The 20215-nt window shown below is 41.8% G+C and overlaps 1 protein-coding gene across 2 annotated transcripts; it reads right to left on the reverse strand.

Moving 5' to 3' along the window:
- Positions 1-993: 993 nt before the first annotated feature.
- On the reverse strand, positions 994-19924 carry ints2 (integrator complex subunit 2). Of its 2 annotated transcripts, XM_029448736.1 has the most exons (26): positions 19623-19924; positions 19067-19091; positions 18416-18724; positions 18108-18246; positions 17422-17524; positions 17082-17195; positions 15851-15981; positions 13682-13852; positions 12520-12740; positions 12160-12285; positions 11799-11870; positions 10820-10934; positions 10306-10374; positions 9649-9783; positions 9363-9539; positions 8599-8713; positions 7765-7869; positions 7256-7420; positions 6415-6616; positions 4961-5086; positions 4302-4503; positions 3655-3936; positions 2925-3032; positions 2616-2721; positions 2115-2291; positions 994-1587 (listed from the first exon to the last, which is right to left on the reverse strand). In XM_029448736.1, coding segments are annotated over exons 2-26 (3654 nt in total). In that variant the 5' UTR covers positions 19069-19091; positions 19623-19924; the 3' UTR covers positions 994-1405. The 2 variants fall into 2 exon arrangements, with proteins under 2 accessions (XP_029304596.1, XP_029304597.1); XM_029448737.1 differs by lacking the exon at positions 19067-19091.
- Between the last annotated feature and the right edge of the window lie 291 nt (positions 19925-20215).

A 20215-nucleotide genomic window follows, 5' to 3' on the forward strand; every position in this document is an offset into this window, starting at 1 on the left:
TCCGCAGTAGCAATTGACAAGGGAAATGAACATGAGTTAATACTTAAATATATAAATAGGGATGAAATTAAAAATACACAATAGATCTTTTTCCGTGCAGACATTTTGACAAAAGCACAGGTGTATTTAACAGCACTAAAGACGGCTGCATTCCACTTGTCCTGGTGTTGTGCAGGCTGGCTCACTGGGACACTTAGTGGAACTGAGCATCATTAATGTTATTGATTTCCCCTGTGCTTTTCTGCTTTCGCCATGAACAATGGTACGCTGTATTAAATGTACCAGTAACATGACACCCCATCACACCGTGTGCGTATGAACATCACAGATTGCATTACGCAGCAGCTTCAACTGCTGAAATTAGCTCATTGCAGGTATTGCTTTAGATAGTGGAGGAATTCTTAAAACATGTCCCAATGAATTTAAGAGCTCTGGAGCTCAAATTGAAGGACATTAAGTCAAAATAAATATGAATATCCTTTATTCCCAAGTAGGCCTATAAGTGAACTTTAAGGTTTCTCTTTATAACCTTTTAGCCTTAGTCCAGAATGTCCCCTGGAGCAGGCTCTCCTCCTGGTCACGTTAGGCTCACTGGCTTTTACTTTATGCCTACAGTCTCTCAAACTTAAGGCTCTATCGGCTAGTGGTCGCCAATTTAACACGGCCGCTGTTTTCTTCCTCTGGGTTAATACACGTCTACTCGAATAATGCCGGTCTAAACCATGGCCTGTACATATATGGTGTGGTCTAAACGCTGGAATTCTCAAGTATCACAAACTTGCAAAGATCGCAGGGTCAGGCGGCGGGCGTGCACACAATTATAATTAAATAAATATTGAAGCTGTTGAATGAAGTCGTACAAACCAGAGATGGTATTTGGCAAAACGGGTCCAGACAAGTTTGAGTCGAAATAGTAAACGTCTTGATTTCCAACCAAGGGATAGATGGACTCACAAACCAACACGTTTCCCCTTTGTACTAATACAGCATCAATGAAAGTTTTGTTTTTTGTTTTATTACAAACAAACACAGTACAAAAGCTCTACATATTATTTCAGTTGCTGAGAAAAGGTCACTTACAGCTTAGAAAAATATGTCTATAGGAGGTCAATAAAATTGACCCATTTAACATTTTACTTTCTACAAACTCTGACAGAGCACATAAACATACATTTCTAAATAAATTGCAAATCATGACTTATTTACAAATGGTGGAGGATGAATTTTTCCTTTTCCTTACATTGTCTGAAATCAAAGGACAAAAGGTGACTTCAGTCCGAGTCCATTTGTTAAAGATGGAAGGATGTGTGTTGGCAGTCGCCCTCACAGGAGTATGGATGTCTACTAGAGGCAGTGTTTAGGGTTGTTGGTTTGAGTCCAGTCCCGTCCTGTAGAATGTGTGTGTCTATAGTCCATGCAGGGTGGAGCTGATAATGTCCATGAAGGTGGCCTCTACACAGTAGCAGAGCTGAACATCAGGGTCAGCGCCACCAAGTTCCTCTGCCGTCCTCTGGGGTAGAGTCAGCTTGGAGGAACCACCTCCTGGGGCCATGGCCCCCTGAGGCTTCTCCTTCAGATACTGCAGGCCTGAGGCAGGAGAATCATAAATGTCTTATTAATGTCATCACTTAAACACTGATAGATCTTTCTAACGATAGTCTTTGTCATCTGTCTCCATTACATAATTATAGTTCCACCTGATCTACACTACAGATTTGTTTGCAGTTTCTGGTATGTACATAATATATCGAGAAATATTCTTCATCATGTATCATGCACAATGTGACATCACTTTTCAAAATGTACATGATTTGTACATCAGGGTTTGTACAACTTTTTAAGATTCAAATTCAAACACTTTTCAAGCATCTAAAGCAAAAAGGTCCAGACTCTCTTAGTCTTTATCATCGACATCTAAAAGTGTAACAATAAATGCATTTGCAAAAAAATTACGTTTACAGAATTCCTTTATAACCACACCAATCAATGTATATTGTTACTTTGTTTATTTTAGCAGCTGCTCAATATGAGGACAGATATTCAAGCTTCATTTAAAAGCCTCAATGTAAAAAGACATTCGATACAAATAGTGTAGTAATAAAATCTGTACTTACGGGTGATGAGAGGGTCGATGTCCCTGGCTTTGGTGGCAACGTCGGAGGCACACACCTGGCCCACCTGTACGAGCAGACCTGCTACATCATCATAGAGCGGAGGGAAGGCCTGGCAGAAGGCCACCAGGCATGGCAGGATGGGCATGAAGAAGGAGAAACGCTTGGCACGAGTCAGCACTAGAAAACAGAACACGCTTACAGTACACTGAACAACTGTGTAAATCCAGCGGCTGGTACACTGTGCTCTTATGTAATGGAGAGAGAATCCTGCACAGACAGCCGGAGGCCAGATGGTGGCAGGCAAATACAGGGTTAGCAATATCAAGACATGCTGTATGACAACAGCTGATATAATGTGTACAGGCTGCATAGAGGGAGTCTGCTGGGGGCAAATTCAATGATGGGGACACCAAAGAAGATAAGAAGTATAGTGAGTAAAGGTGGCTACAACCTAAAGCATGAATGTATGAGCTGTACAGAGAAGGAACAGAGTTCACTGACCTGTGAGGAGGGTGCCCATGACACTGATGGCCAACCTGGCCACGCTGAGGGACTTGGGCAGCGCGTACTGGGTACACAGGTACGATAGCAACTGGATTGCAAAGATCTGTGTGGACACGCACTTTCAGAACGGCTACACATTTCCCCCCATGTATTTACGTAGTAAATATGCAAAACACTCAGCAGAGTGCGCTCAATAAAGCTCCTTTAAAAAGAACATTTAAGTGTAAGAGAGGCTCTGGCACAAGCTCAGGGCAAGTCTGGGGTTTTAAGCCAGAAAAAAGAGGGGAGATGAGAGGGAGGCCTCACCTGCTTCTCCAGCTGGGGCTGGGCCAGCAGCTCTGGGATGAAGTCCAGACAGATATGGATGGAGGGGATGCCTGCCACCGTTAGAGGCAGCAGAGCTTGAGGGTAACCCTGACAGAGAGGCACACAGACAGGAAATATAAATCTTATGCTAACAAAACAAGAATGATAAGGGAGGGATAAGGAATACACGGTAACTTCATTAAAGCACACAAGTACTTTTATGCTAAACATGTGTATATAGCAGCTTTTGCTTGGCAGTGTGGACCAGGGTGGATTAGCACGACAGAGGGAGGATTGGTTTGATGAAGTCCACCATATGGCTGCTACTTGTGAGAGTGCTGTAGTCACTAACACTAATGTCATGGCAGAATGTGATGATGACTAATGGGGTCAACATGACTTGACTTTTTGGAAAAAATGACTCAAAAAAGGTATTTTCAGTAATATGGCACTATCCACTAAAATACTCACACAAAGGGTATTTGCATGACAACTTTACTTTCTAATGGCAACATTTGCAAGGAAGCAATACAAAGTAACCATGCAGTAATGTTATTAATGAGCAGGGATGCCATAAGAGCCTGAACTACACATGTTGCAGTGGGCCTTTGGTTCAGTCCTGTCACAGCACTGTCTATATGTTTGTGACTCTGAAGCTGCCAGCCCACTGTCACAGTAACACAACAAATATCTAGTGTACAGCCCACTTCATCTTCTTCCATTGTGTTACCTGAAAGTGGACCAACTTGGCAATGTTGGGGTCGGCAATGAACATCTGATGCAGCAGACAACAGATGAGACATTGCACCTCCCTCAAGTCACTGAGCAGGCCTCCCTCTGGCTCGGCGTCCTCCACGCCCCCCCTGGCTCTAGGCCCCAGGCTTCTCTGTTTCGATTTCCCTGGCAAGGAGCCCCTAATGCTACTCAGCAGGCTCTCTGTGTTGGCCCCCAGCTGCTGCTCTTCGGAGGTTGGCAGGCACACTTCCAGGAGAATCTGGACTGCTGCGCTGTCCTGGGGTTTAATAGAAACAGGTGGTTAACATGGATTAGTGTGAAAGATCCTTTTTTACATATTTCTTTGGTCTAATTTCATGCCATATTATTTCTGCATTCATGCTTTACCAAACCCTCATGACATGAAAATAAAAAATAAAGTCTGAGTATGTAAAGCTGTTTTCTCATATGAACTTTGGGCAATATCCAGAGAATCAGTTCTGGACATTATCCGGAATTACCCTTTCACACATGACGCTGATTACGCCGCAGTCACGCAGCTCCTCCAGGTAATGTCTAGATCATTTCAGGGTTGCAGTGCATGTGTGAAAGGGGCTTGAGAGAGACAAAGTGTGTTTGTGTGTCAGTTAACGGTTAAATTACCTGCGCTGATAGAAGGGCGTTTTTCAGCTCCTCCCTGGTGACCTCGGGTGTGTCTGGCTGTCCGGGCACGCCCAGGTTTGAGACCGTCTGGCTCTGCCGATCAAAGTCAGCCGTCTCCTTCAGGTGGCAGTGTAGGTACGCTTTTGAGGCCAGCAGGTAGCCATTCAGCATGTGAAGGACGATGTCCATCAAAGGAGGACACCTGGCAACAAAAAAAGTTGAACCTTAAATCAAATTATTTTTCCTGAATACACATTTAAATACACGTTTTAATACATAAACAAACACGTCCTTTGCACATTCCATTTGTCATGGTAGAAGATTAATACATCTGAACACACACAATTATTTGTTGATCCCTTACAAAATGAAAACACTGTTTTTTAAAAGCTTAACAATTCCTTTCAAGTTATCTGACAGACATCTTCATATATTATGAAATGAAATGCAAGCCATTTGAGTGGGTCCATGGGGCGTACATTTCGTTATCTGCTTATGTCCCCACGGGCCGCACACATGCAGCCAGAAACTTCTTCAAGGACGTACAGCCGACCGGACACGCCAACAAAGTGTAAACAGGTAATAAACAGCATAAACAGAAGTGCATCCATGTGCTGTATGTGTCCACACATGGCCTTTAGAATATCTCCCGTAGTTACCTGTACACCCTTTGATCACAGCGCAGCACGATGAGAGGGTCCACCATCAGGTCGTTCTGAGTGTAGCTCTGCTGCCGGAGCAGCTTCGCTGAAGGTTGGAGGGCGTTCACTGTCATCACCCACAACCTGCAACACCAACATCACTTTTCAGCTTCACCCGGATCACACTGAGTATTATGAATTTCATAAGATAGAATTTATTTCAAATTGAGATGTCCAACATTTTAAACTTTAAAAAAGGAGAATAAAATGGCAGGTTAACAAACATATACTTATCCAGATGAATTACTAACAATAAACTAATTGTGAACTGTCATGTCACCTTTTTTCTAAAATGGATTTATTGTATTTTGGAAGAAAAACACTTCAGTAGGGGTTTAATTCAGTTAGTTACTCACAAATTAGCCTGTGGCAGCATTTCACCCTCAATCTCTCTCATCAGACCGATGCTAAACTATAAACAGCAGGGTACTCTTGGAGCTCCAAGCCTTCCTGCAGCTTGCGCACTGGCATCAATCAGTGGATCTGTGTGAAATGTGACACTGCTGCCCTCCTGCAGGGTTCACCAGAGCCCAGCCTTCTGCAACATTCAATACTACGAAAGGGAGTGAGGGAGAGAAGAGGCAGGGGGTAACAATCCCTTACATCTCCCTCACTTTTCCTGCCCTGAGACCTTCTTGTTACAGAACCTTTTAGGTCTGCTCAGAGCTTTGGTAACTGTGCTCCGGTGGGCCCTGGGGCAGAGAGTTCACACAGGCTGACATAGTTGTTTGGCTCAATACCTCTGATCTATTCACACAATAATCACTGAGCAGGCAGCCTGGGGTTAAGGCCAACAACTCTTCTTCTACAGGTCTGCCTTTAATCCATTTACCGAGTCTCACAGCAACTTTACTACGGCATTGGGAGACATGACACCAAGTCAAGTACTACCGTTTGCATTTGACTGAAAATACATAATGACATGCAGTGTGTGTGTGTGTGTGTGTGTGTGTGTATGTGTGTGTGTGTGTGTAGCAGGAACTACCACAGAAGCGGTTCTGAGTACTTTGCCAGGTGTTTGTGTCTGTGGACAGATTTAGTCACGGCGATAGTGTTGCAACCGAGGAAGATGCAGTCGCGAAACTTCACAGGTGTGTAGTTTGGAATTTTTTACTTTCTCAAGTTCAGCAAAAATATCCCAAATTCTAATTAGTGAATACAAGATACTTATTTGGACTTGATTGATTTTAAGCCCCAATACTCAGGTGATGACATTAATTTAAGCCATAGTAATAACGTCTTAAGGCAGAAAATATTCCATATCAATTATCTGGATATTATACATTTAAACTTGCACAATATAAACAACTTTAATTTTCCAATTACCACAATGTATTATTCCCATGTGGCATTCAGTAGCATTCTCACTGGCTGTCACAGTAACAACATTTCAGTGTGTCCAGAGCAAGTACCTGCGGGGCATCACAGTGTTGAGGCCCATCCAGAGCTTGTTAAGGGTCTGCAGTATCCTGCGAGGCACAGCGGGCTCCAGCAGCAGAGCCATGCTGGCTGTGAGGGCCTCCGCATAAGGGATCAGGTCTCCGGGTGAGAGCAGCGTTAAATGCTCCAGGATCCGCATCAGCCTGGGGCTGCTGGATGGTAACTTCTGGAAGGCTGGGGGGGGGGGGGGGGATGACAGACAGCTGAATTACTCTTTAAATGTTAACCCAATGTGCACACATTACAGCATAATCCTCTAAACCTTCAAGGATTAAACAATGAAATAAGATTTAAGTTGGATAACGACTTACACGTGTAAATGTATTATACAATATTAGTCTGGTAACACGACTCTTACCTGCACAACTCTGGCTCCCAGGTTACTATTACTGCTTAGTTATTTCTAAATGAGACCTTTCTGGATTCACTTTGCCTGTTTTTAGTCTAAGCTTTATATTTTTCTCTTTTCAATCTAAACAATGTCAGCTTACCCTTTGAGTTTATCCAACCAACTCTTGTAGTGTTGTTTTCTTTCCATTTACCGTATGCATATATGTGGCACTGATCGCTAAAAGGACTTTTGATAATATTAGGTGGCTCAAATATGTTTTGCTACTGCCCCCATCCACAGCAGTAAGTTACATTGCTTCGCTTCTATGCTGGTACTTCTAGGAGCATGTCAACTGTCATCTACTATAGCTAACACACTGAGTAAGTACCCTCACACAACATCACTTCAAAAACATCCAAACTATCCCTTTAAGCTTCTCCCTCAGTGCTATTTCTTTCATCCCTTATCCCCATCCTCCTCACCCTGGTGGAGTTGGCTCTGAGTGTATCTGCAGGTGTTGCTGGGGAGCATCATCCTCCTCAGCAGGGGCAGGGTACCAGTCACCTCCTCCTCACACACCCAGTCCTCCACTAGACATAGGTGGGGGTAGTTGGTGGCCAACAGTCTCAGCAGGGCAGAGTGCAGACCTGGGAACAGGGAAAGAGAAAGGAAGGTTGTTTGTTAGATCATCACCAACAAGGATTTTCAGTTTTTTTATTTTCCCTTTTCTTTCAAACATAAAAGTCTTATTTGTTTCCAAGAAGAGATAACCAGCTCCCATTCTTTTATCACTGCCCAGAACCCCCACCTCCCCAGCAAATATAGTTAAGGGAAAGGGAAACAGATCAGAATCTTTTTAGGTGGAGTGATATTTACTGTGAAATGAAATGCAAGGTTACTTCTACAATCTTGGCATGTAATCTGTAATACCATATTAGTCAAATAAAACATGGACATAGAGATGTAACCAAACGTTAAGTCCAAGTCTCACCCCCCAGCTCCTGCTGCAGTCCCTGAGCCTGGGTAACCAAGTACTTAATGGGGATCTGGTCCATCAAGGCTGCTGAGTAGGACTTTGGCTTCCTCTGCATTAGGGCTAAAAAATACATTTAAAAAAAGAGACAAAAGGTGAGTGAAGCAAAGAAACTACAAGACAGGAAATAGAGAGGGTGATAACATAAAGCAAGAGAAGGACAAGACCGAGCATAAGTGTTTTATTTGGCAGTGTAAGGACGCCAGAGCTGCTGTGCCCCTGCGTTAGAGGAGCGGAGGTGATTTTTCACTGACGTGGGTTCATTACCGCTGTTGATGGGCTTCATTACTCCTTCTTTGAAGGCTGCGGGAGCACTTGGGTAAACACAGCAATTAAAGAGATGCGCATAAACTCTCACATAAATCTAGCCTAATGAAGGGCAAGAGGAGAGCTCGTCATGGGAGAGAATAAACACTGACTAGGCTAACTGCTAATGCTCAATCTAACCTACAGCTGTCCAAGTTAGCTCAGCTCCCGCAGTCATTGTACTTGGCTCTTTGTCAGCCCTCCATTTATTCTCTATGAAGCGTCCAACATTCAGTGCCAAGAGAGAAAAGGATGAATGACTGCACATCCAGAGTGAGAGCATCTCCTACAACTTAACAGAGGACAAAAGCTGCCTTTCTCCTCTCACTGCCTGACAAATTCCCTCCGTCTCAAATACAATGCCTCCTTCAGCGGAGGAGATGACAATGGATGCACTTTAGACGGGCAGAAAAAGCGATAAGAAATAGAAAGGAAGTGAGCCAACAGCACAGTGTTATATGGGACATGGTATTGTCTTGTACATACCCAATTGTTTGGTGCTCGCCAACAGGTTCTCCTCATAAGACAGGATGTAGTACAGGATAAGGAGTTGGGTGGTGATGGAGTAGCGCTGTCGTCCTCCTCGATTACCCTCCCCTTGCTAACCAATAGCAAAAGAGAAGCACAACAACAACAACTAGGACTCAGCATCATCAGTGAATGCGGGGATGGATACTTTCAAAAGATTCATTAGCAATATAAAGCTTTTACACTGACTTCAAAAAAATAAGTTAAACTTCAAAATGTATTTGCAGCAACAAACAGGACTTGTTTTTAAATACAATACAACGAGTGAAAAATAAACTGCAAAAGATATTTAGTATACCAGTACTTAGTATTAGTTCTGACTACGGAGTCTCTGCGTTGTTCTTTTATAATCCTAATCTACGCTAAAGTGTACATTTTGAATCCGTTCTGCACAACGTGATATGTTGATGCCTTTATTCGCAGTGCGAAAGCTTAGAAGAATATGCCTCGTTTAGAAAGAAAAATGACGTCGCTGCGTAATATTTGTGTTCTGTGTGAAAGTAATGACAAAAACAAGTTAAAACAAATGCAGACGGAACGACTGAAAGAGAAGTTTTGATATTTAAAAAGGCAACATCCTGTAAAGTGCCATTGAAAAGAGGTAACAAACTAATACTAACTTAAGAGATAATGTTGCCTTCAAATACATCAAAATAGCATATGTAAAATGAAGAACACCATAAATATAACACAAGTGCCATGTTCTGTGAAGGCTGACTCACCCCAGCAGAGCTCTGGAAGACCGTGAGGATCTCCTGCTCAGTGATTGGCTGGTTGGTGGCCTCTGGGTTGGCCTTGGATGCTGGAGTGAGGATGGAGTTGATATAGGCGTCAATTAGGGGAATGAGTTGCGTGTGGATGGGGGTGGTTGTCTCACAGAGCTGGCGATAGATCCAATCCTGGAAGATGAACACAAGGACAGCACCGAAGGGCAAAATTAATTTTTACAACAGATTTAAAAGATTTAGCAGCTAGTCGTTAATGAGCCATCGAGTGCACATCTCCAACCTTGATGGACACTTTGTGCTTGGTAAAGGCTCGGCTCCGAAGCAGCTGGTAGATGCAGTGAATGGGGAGGAATCCTGTGATGTTGGCACTGAGATTGTTGGTCACTGCAACCCTCACCGCATGGGCTGTAACCACCTGCAAGCCAGAAGAAAACAAACTAATTATCTAAAAAGCAACAATGGAAAACAGACGTAGCACAACGTCACATTAGTGAACGTCGTTTCTTTGTTTCTGGCTCGGTCACTACCAAGCTTCTTTTGTCCACGACTGAGTTTGTTAACATCAGCGCTCTTTCAAACTACACTTTCACACTTTAAAACAATGCTTGCTCTCTTCTTGCTGCTCACAAAGGAAGGCACGCACCTGTATTAATGGGGCAGTCTAGCAGCACCATGAATTACATTTATATAAACACAAATATATTTATGTTGACGAAACTCACAGGTTACATTTATTAAATAAAGTTGATTTAAAAAAAAAAAAAAAGACTAACTCATTTAATACGATGAATCACTTTATTCAAATTGTGGATTTTGTTTGAGGATTATGTTAATTGTATTAGGACAATGACGTCATAGAATAGGATGACAGACATACAGAGCTTCATTCGAACACCTCAGTAGAAGCATTGAATGTAAAGCAATGATATTTGTGTACCTGTTCTGTGAAGATCTCCTGTGTGAAGATAGTCTTCATCTTACTTAGAGAGCTGGGCTTGATTGCAATCTGTAGAAAGTTGAACAAAACAGAACATCAACAATGGCAGTGAGTGAAAACCACCTGAAGGCTACAGTGCTGCTATTTTGTAATTCCCTCCGTTCATATTTCATAAGAAATATTCTACATGGCAGGCACAACATTGAATTGAGAGGCTTGCCCTCGGGGCGGCAACAAACAGGCTCTAAATCCAATTACATTACACATCTTAGTGGAGAATACACTGAGACAGGAAAACTACTTAGCACACAGGCAGGAAACAATAGTGCACTTAATAAGTAATAAAACAGCAAATTGGCCAGAGGGTATAGAGTGTCTTGGTAGATGTGCGTATGCTGTTTCATCAGTTCTATAGTCTTTCTCTGCACCACTGCTGCAGTGGGGGAGTGGGGCCAGTCGCTGGTCAGCCAGACTGATGTATTGATCATAGCCTCCCTCCCACCTACTACCTTACCTTCATCCCCAAAGTAGAGCACACCAACTCAATAATGGAGCTGAGCTGGTTGCTATGGAAATACATGGCAACCAGTAATAGCATCTCTCCAAAAGAAGCAGCTACGCCTGCAGCGCTGTGAGGGGGACACACATATGCAAGGCAAGTGAGAAAAGATACTTAGACTTGTCTTTAATCCTGCATCTTACAGGACAGAATTTTAAGGAACTGATCTCACGCACGCACACGCACACACACACACACGCACACACCTGATCTATGGACTACAGTTACAAGCACACATTCATATGCACTGCTGCAGTTATCATTTGTTGTTGGGACAGGCCATATAAACCTCATTTTAACATTCAAACAAAAGCTTTGCCAAGTTCACAGCCTATTTCCACAAAATATCAGAGGGTACATCAAATGCCTCCAAATAGTGGTAATAACAAAGCAAACACACATTCAAGTATGAATTCAGACCTGGATGTAGCACAATTCACATTTCACATTTCACTCACGTTTATTCTGCAAGTATTATCTCTCCTATTTGTTATTAAGTTTGAATAAACTCTGTAGCTGACATGCTTTTTTACATTCATTTTTTTTACATTACAATCATTTACATTTGACATTTTTACATTACATTTACATTCTCGCTTTAGAGGTTTACAGGTGGTGTGTTATGGTTTCACAACAGCTTCTTGTGTAGACGATTTATTATTATAGTTATTATGTTTAACACTTTTTGCTGTAATGCAAAACCCAGATACACCTTCCAGTCATTTTAAGAGAGGTACTGCTTTTGAGAAATGCATATTCATTGTATCACAGGTGTCAATGGATTGTTAATATTATTAATTAATGGATGGCAGGTATGTACAAAATGTATCCATTATTCATATTTTACAATATTACTAAGAAGCAGTTTCTCCACACAAAAGGTCTGTTCATTAACGCCTCATTATCATAAAAGCTGTATAGAGATTCTCCTTACCTCTCAAAGTACTCCTCCTCTTTGATCATCCAGCTGAGCCACATGACCATCAGCTGTTCCTGCTCTGGAGTGCTACACACACACACACACACACACACACACACACACACACACACACACACACACACACACACACACACACACACACACACACACACACACACACACACACACACACACACACACACACACACACACACACACACACACACACACACACACACACACACACACACACACACACACACACACACACACACACACAATATTCAATCCCAAAAGATGCAGAGAGGACTTCTGCAGAAAATCAAAAACTAAAAGACTTCTTAAAGTAGGAGTCAATGAGAGTAGCTCCACGTACCTGACGAGAGCAGGGAAGGCCAAGAGCTTGCAGAAGGACAGGGAGACAAAGCGGACCCCCGCAGGAGTGGCCGGGGGCCGGCTGGTCATCAACTGCAAGAGCTGCTCTGCCTCTTCATCTGTGGGTCTGTGGAGCGATCACATTGAGTATATTATCTCTAAGACATGAACTTTTTAGAATAAAACAAATACTTAATTTTTAATATTTGTGCCAGAGTTAAAAAACAAACACAAAAAGCAACAACAGGCAAAACATTTCATATTTCACAATAAAACCCTAAAAACTATCAAATACACATCAAAATCGTGATCACACAAGTATCAAACATCAGGAGGGCTACTTCATTCTTTTTTGACCTACCTGAGTCCTGCGATGCCCATGAGGGCGCAGTACAGGCGGAGCAGAGCGCTGGCCTTCACCACATGCTCCTCTCTGAGGCCAGAGTACCCTGAGCCTGGCTCCTCTTCCATACCGCCGTCATTGGGCACGTGGGTGCTGCGTGAGCGTGGCAGGATGGCGACCAGCTCCAGCAGCAGCTGCCTGCGCATCTGCCACAGCACAGAGCTGCTTTCTCTCTTTCGCTGGCGGCACAAAGAGAAAGACATACGTCAGCTGCCATCCAAGTGCTTACACTAAGGCTCCTACTGGGAATGTTTACCCTTTTTTTTAATGATAAATGACAAGTCAATGAATTGATCGATTGTTAATCTATTAATTGTTTTTCGTCTGAGCAACAACTTGGATGAATGTTGTAGTGTACAAAACAAAGCTAAATCTAGACAGATCTTTTCAATACATCTCCCCATACTGCAGAGGCTACAGAGCGGATGGAGAGCCTTATTGTCTAAAGAAAAGGAAAATGACACTTGTAGTAAAAGGCTGACTGTGTCAATAAGCTAGCAGAAATGCCAGCAGATGGAAAGATTCAATTTATATATTTTGTTTATGGCTTTAATTTAGGACAATTTAACGGAAGATATGAGAAGTGAGGATGACAGAAAAGAACGGGCGGTGACACAAAACAAAAGGTCCCATGCTGGGCTAGAAAAGGCATTATGTCAATCAGTGTCCTCACAAGTAGAGAAAGAAAAACATGTGTGAGAATGTGTCCATAGTTTTACACTCAGGATGATGACATGCACATTAGAAATCAAAGACTCATCATGACTGATGTGATGCTACTCCTGCTGTGTTAACACCTTGTTCTGAATCTCTAATCAAAGTTCATAAGTTCAACTCAACCCCATTTCATCTAGTGCATTCAAATGAGACTCTTGTAGCGTGCTCCACGAGTAACATCTTGTCTTGTCACCTCACACAGAGCACGTTTGGCTCAACATGAGAAGTATCACACGTTTTCAATATACTGAAGTGGATCTCGCTGCATTACAATCTTCTGTATGTTAACTCATAAAACTAACTTCAGCCACCAGTTGTGTGTCTACTTTAGCAAACTGTTGTGTTTGTGTGCGCCTACTTAAACAACATTTAATGCAATACAGAATAAAGCCTGGTGCCTCACCTGTTGTCCATTGCGAATGAACATGCTGAACCAGGTACGGACTTTGCTGTTGGTACCCAGCAGCAGACCGCTGACATAAGAGACGAGGGGACTGACTGCCTCATCTGGAGTGTCTGGTCTGTAGTCCAGAGTCAGAGCAACACCCAGACCAGGCAGGTGACACTCCTCCACCTGGGAATACACAGAATAAACAAACACAAAAGAAATTACGTTAATATATGTTAGTACATTTTTCTGATGGCTTAAGTTTCGTTGAAAAATAAAAATAAATTGGAGGCGTCCGTTTGTACTACAACCCAATGTTACCCATTTATGTCGTCTAATATATTCATCAATTAAATGAATACACCTCGTTTGTGATTTGATAAAAAATGGCTTCTTTGTAGACGTCTTATTTTGTCTGACCAGAAAATATTCAATTTACAATGATAAACAGTTTAAAGAGGTGGAAAAGCAAATATTTGGGCTTTTTTGCTTGAAAAATGAATGAATAGAGAATTGATCATCAAATAGCTGCGAAATAATTTGCTGTTGATCGACCGATCGTTTTAGCTCCATTATACATCGTTCTTCAGCATCCTTTGTTACTTGTCCCTGCACATTATCTGCTCTTTTGACCGTTCTCAGAACATGTTTTCGTGGAGTACAAGTCCTGCTGATTCATTTTTCAGGAAGGCAATTAATTTCTACAACCTCCTCGGGCATCGTTCGATAACTGACCTTGTGCTGTAACCTTCTTGAGAGCGGGGGGAACAAGAAGACATATTTCTCCCCTCAGGGATAGTATCACAAAGTGCATCACAACATAAATCAGTAAAGACAAAAAATCTTTTCAACATTAATGAAATGAGAGAATAAAATGGCTAAACAAAGCCCGTCACTAGTCAAGTGTCATCATCAGTTAAACTGCTTATAGTTTTCTTGATTAATCAATTAGTTGTTTGGCCTATAAAATGTCAAAACATTGTAACAAATGGCGCTCTTCATTTCCTAACGTGTGAAGTTAAGATTTGTGTTGCCCTGCTAATAGTTCAAAACCCAAATATATTAAGTTGTCAAAAGACAAAGGAAAATATCAATCCTCACAATCAAGACGCCAGAACCAGAGAAAATTTGTCATATTTGCTTGAAAAAAAGTCTGAAACCATTGTTGCCGATTAATTTTCTGTCAGACGACGATTCGAATAAATCGACTAATAGTTTCAGCTCTGTTGTGGTGAAAACAATGTGTTTGTAAAAGCCTGTTGTTCAGACATAACAGCTCAACGTGCGTTTGTGAGAAATCATTCTTAACCAACAAAGCTGTGTAACAAATGGCATGTGGGAACAAGTTGAGACCACATTGACATACCATTACTTTTTAAGTTTATATGGCAAACTTGTTAGCTATTCATTCCCCCAGCAGTTACAGAGCAACATTATCGTTCACTTGAGATCGTGTTTGTGTCCACCTGTTGAATGCAAGTCCAATATGCTCTCTTTTAGCTCCATGTTTAGACTCTTCCAACTCCTGAGAGTAATGTCCGTCTCTGTAGCTGCTAAATGCTCCACTGTGTTCACCAGCACATAGTGGCTTCATAGAGCCTTCACTGAAATAAGCTGCCTGAACACAACACAACTCTGTAAGAGCAGTGAGAGTGAACCCCAACAGGGAAGTTGTGGGTCTGAAGCTGAACAATGGGTTGAAACTCTCTGTAAACCTCGTAAAGCCAGGAGAGCTGCAGATTCAGGTGAGAATTCTCTGTGGGTTCTTTATTACGAGTGAACCTTTTTCCATAGCCACATTGGTTTCACATTGTTATCATAAAAGTATTGATTATAGTCATTTAAAGCCCCTGTGTTAAGTATTTGAAAACTCACGACCATGGCACTAAAAGGAGATATAAATGGCTGCAATGCCCCATTCATTGTTTTAGGTGTTAAGAGAAACTGCTAAATAATTTAAAACATCTGCAAAAATTGACACAAGTCTACACAAACATTTTGATATAAAAGCAAATCACACAAACTGACTCACACTATGCTAAGAGTTGTGCTGACAAGTTACCATTTGCATAATAAATATGAAAATGTCAGGACAGCCAATACATAAACTTTGGGAGGTTATGGATTCAGTGGGATTGTGATGTACGTTTGGAGTCCTGTGATTTTATTAATGGTGTTACTGACCACCATGGCTCTGATGTTGAGGGCCTGTGAGGGGTTCATCTGACAGAGCTGCCTGAGGGCTTCAGTCCTGCGTCGACCACCCACACTCTCCTCATCCTGACGCTCTCCGTTCTTGATCAAACCCCGACAAACTGCGAAGACAGACATGCATATTAAAGTAAACAAGTATCATAAAACACCATTAATAAATGTTTTAATAATATTCACTGTGGAATTGTATCAGGTGACTTTCTGCATCTGAGCACCATACTGACCGAAATAGACTTTCCCACAAAGTAAAGGAGATACCATACAATCAATACATTTTAATGTTGCATGTCATGTTTGCTTAATAACATTATTGTTGCCTTGAGGTTTCCACAATAAGACTATCATTTCTCTAATGTCATGGCCAAGTCATGTTCTTCCATAAACACCCTAAACCGTAGATTCATGACTCATTATAAATACAAGATGTAAATAAGATTGAAGATCCATCACAAGACAGCATTTCTACTCATCTCACTTTTTACTTGTACTTTTCCACAGCTGACAGTTTAGAAGACATGGTTGGCTGAGACTATGGCATGCAATGAAATTATATTAGTTTCCATCACTGACACTTGTGGATTATTTCTTAATAAATGAGGCAGGGGAGTTAGGTCTGGTTATCAGCTTCAACATGACAGACCGTGATGCTTCTAGACAGAGCCATGTCCCACACTTCACACGTCACAATTAATTTCATTTTCAATTCAATGAAACAAAGTTTTTTTCTGTAACAAAGCCACAAGGATTCCTTAATGTTGCCTGCTATGTAACACACACAAAGAGCTATTGACTTAGACCTGACCCTCTGTGTGATAAGGATGCAATGGAGACGGCGGCCGTTTTCCTACAATGGATCTCCGAGCACACACAGCACACTCTGTGAGCCAGTGCAAGACAATAATGTTCCTCATCAATCAAAGACAATACATATGCAGCCTGGGGACCGTGGCATGGCTAGCATTTGAGGGGAAACAGCTAAACTCAGTAAGAAAATATGTGATGGCAACTCAAGAGGAAATCTGCATATTATTATAATGAAGCCACCACAGAAAACTTCTAATGTAATGTTAAGTAAAGGCCTTTTTCTGCCACAGCAGGTATGCTTACTAACAATATGAAGCTCGTACCGGCAATTAAAGAGCCACTCTGTCTCACATTACCAGATGACAGCATGTGCAGTGCTGTGAGACAGATGAATTACCTTCATTGAAGCTGTCAGGGACATTGGCAACCAACAGACACAGAAACCAGTCTCCATTGCGGACATGAAGCAACGCCTCTGCCACATCCACAATGGGGAGTAAGGAAGGCAGCTCTAAGAAAAAGAAAAAAAGAAACAGTCATGCTAGAAATACTGCAGAGGACAAAATCACTGAGGTAGGGTTATTTTCAAGCTGCTTTACAGGAATGTTTTTCCTAACATATACAGCTATTGTTTGCTTATATACAGTATATGTGTATAAAAGTCATTATATGCAGCACCATCCCACTCTTACAGCACCTACATTAAAACTATTAAGAAGATGATAGGACTTTGTCACCTGCTTGTAAAATGCAGAGGACGTCAGCGACCTCGTCCAAGTAAACAGGGCTTTCAAAGAGTTCAGAGGACTTCAAGAAGAACTCTCCATTTGAGTCTGTCACCTGAGGAACAACAAGGGAACGGGACACGATGTGGATCAATCATCCACGTCATCCTACTAGGTGAAGATCAAAGTATTGAAGGGCAATTGCAGTACAAATAAATATTTGTGTGACAGCAGCTGCCAGACAGTGAATCATTTCTGATGCCAACTTAAGCTTTGATGAGATCCAATTCCACAAGTAATATATTTTCAATCATTCAGTAATTTGTATTAAATCATTCATGCTTTAATAAAACTCTGTCTCTCTATATTCAAGTATGAAAGATGTCTCTACATTATACAAAAGGCATCATCTCAGACCGCTGAAATCACCACTGCGGTGTCTTGGCAAATTAGTTTAGGGAGACATATAGTGTCATCTTTAAAATCAATTTTAAACAACCTTTATAAATGAAATGTATACATTTCATTTATCTTTATTATTTCTTTAATTGAGCATCATTAGCACATATTCTTGTCTTTTCTTATGTTTTGGAATTCATTCATAAAATATTTAACAATTTTTTACCTTTCAAGCTAAATTTATTCATGTTGTCACTGTCCTTTGATTTACTGAGTCATGTGGGGACCTCCGACTGTACCTTATTCATGATAGCCAACAGTTCACTGAGGGTCAGACGGAGTCTCCTGAGGGGATCACTGTGTTCAAACTCCAGGGTCAGGCCATGCTGTAGCTGTGACACCAGGATGCTTTCTCCGTTAGAGCCACCTGCCTTGTGCCTAGTGGAAAAGAGGGCTCATTGTTTATACCTCTAAAATTTAGAAACTAGGGATCAGTTGTATCGAGTTCTTGTGAAGCAAGCAATGTACATATGACACAGAGGTAGTTCATTCGAATCATTACCAGACTGTAGCAATAATCATATCACTACATGCAAGTCAGACATACCTAAGCTGCTGCTCCTTTCTTGCATCCTGCTCCAAGGCATGAAAGTCAACAGACAGAAGTGCAACAATGGAGTTGACAGCTTCCACTCCAGAGAGCAGGCGGAGGATAAGCTTCTTGTCCTGTGCCCAGGACTGGCTCTGATCAGCTGGAGCACAGAGAGCCATCCTCACCAGGCAGGGCAGCAGCAGCCTCAGCTCAGGGTCACTTAGGGCAGCCAGCTGCCCCACATCCACCTTCTGCATGGCTTCAAAAGCATAGGAGCTGACAAACTGCAGCCCTGCACTGTCTGCCATCTCTCTGCAACTAAACCTTAAAGTACCAGACAAATCAGACAATTTAAAAAGGCAGCATATGATGTCATCTGAAGCAAATAAAGTGGACAGTCTTGTAGTAAGGGCATCTTGTGCAGTAAGAGCAGATGCACTGAAGGAAAGGTTTAGCAGACACTACAGAAACTCTGCAAAACTATAAAAAGTCAGGCAAGTAGAGTTCAACTGGCAGAGGAAGTCATAAAGTGCCAAAGCATTAATTTCTGGTTTTACTAACGTTAGTAAATATTGGGATCATAAGTAATGTGTAGTTAGTTAATGTTTCCAGAGGTTTGGTTAGTCAGTTGCTACAAATATCATTAAAAGGATGAAAAAGACTCACATCTCAGTGCCCGATAGGATAGGTGCTAGAGCAAATATAACGGAGTAAGATTAGATACATCCCAACACCAAATAGCTCCCGTTCAAAGGATTTTAATGTTGCTGTGTAACGTTTCGAGACAATAATAATTTAATTATAACGTTGCTAACTTAAAGTAAAAGCAGTCTATCACGGCTAACTAACGCTAATGTTAGTGTTGCTAATGCTAGCTAATACTGGGAAGCTTACATACCGTTAACTTTAATTGACGTGGAATTTGCTTACACCAAGTCAAAACATTATTCTCTTTCACGAGTAGCACTTATACATGTTAAATATATATTTTTCAAGCACAACATGGTAAGATACAGCCAACTCCAGGTATTGAAGCTAGCTAATAGCTAACCGGCAGTAGCTAACACTCATTCAGTGTGCCATTGCTTATTGAGCGACTGTTAGCATGCAACTAGCCAGCTAACAGCTAGGCTAACTTCTCAGACTCGCATGGGCTGTCTGGTCCGTCTCTGCCGTGTAAACATTCAATGCAACTACAATAAATCGACAAGAATCACCTTACCTCACTTATTATGATGATACTTGGTCTTTAAAAAAAGAAATCTAACCATCGAGGCCTTCAGACCTCGCACTGTTGTGTACCGTCAGCCTATAACGCTGTAGGGGAGTCGAAAGCCAATGACAGAGAGAAGTCCTAGCTGTTCCGGTAGGTTTATGGAATATCTTTGTATTTGTAACGCTCTGTCTATTATAGTTTCCGCATGTCCACTTGGATCTTAACTTTATCTACAGTGATTACTATATCAGTGTGACAGTGAGGGTCTCGTCAGCACCGTGGAGCAGCGCTGACTGACAGTAACAGTGACCGGAGCCAGCTCGACACGGCAGTGCTGGGATATATAGGGGCTGGGCAACATTGACACTGTATAAAAGTATGATGGAAAACTTATTTTGTTTGCAGAACAAAGCAATGGCTCCAGTAGAATGTGTAAGTTGTTCGGCTCCTTGGATAAGGCAACATATCTCCTAATAGTGAAATCATGACATTTCTGCACCATTAATAACCAATCCAATCCTTATCTGCGAGCTCTTGGGGCAGACATCCCTGATGTCTTTATCTGGTAAAAGTGAAGACATTAATACAAAATACACACA

The sequence above is a fragment of the Cottoperca gobio genome, chromosome 14 (genome assembly GCF_900634415.1).
Source record: "Cottoperca gobio chromosome 14, fCotGob3.1, whole genome shotgun sequence".
In the NCBI taxonomy this organism is placed as follows: Eukaryota; Metazoa; Chordata; class Actinopteri; order Perciformes; family Bovichtidae; genus Cottoperca; species Cottoperca gobio.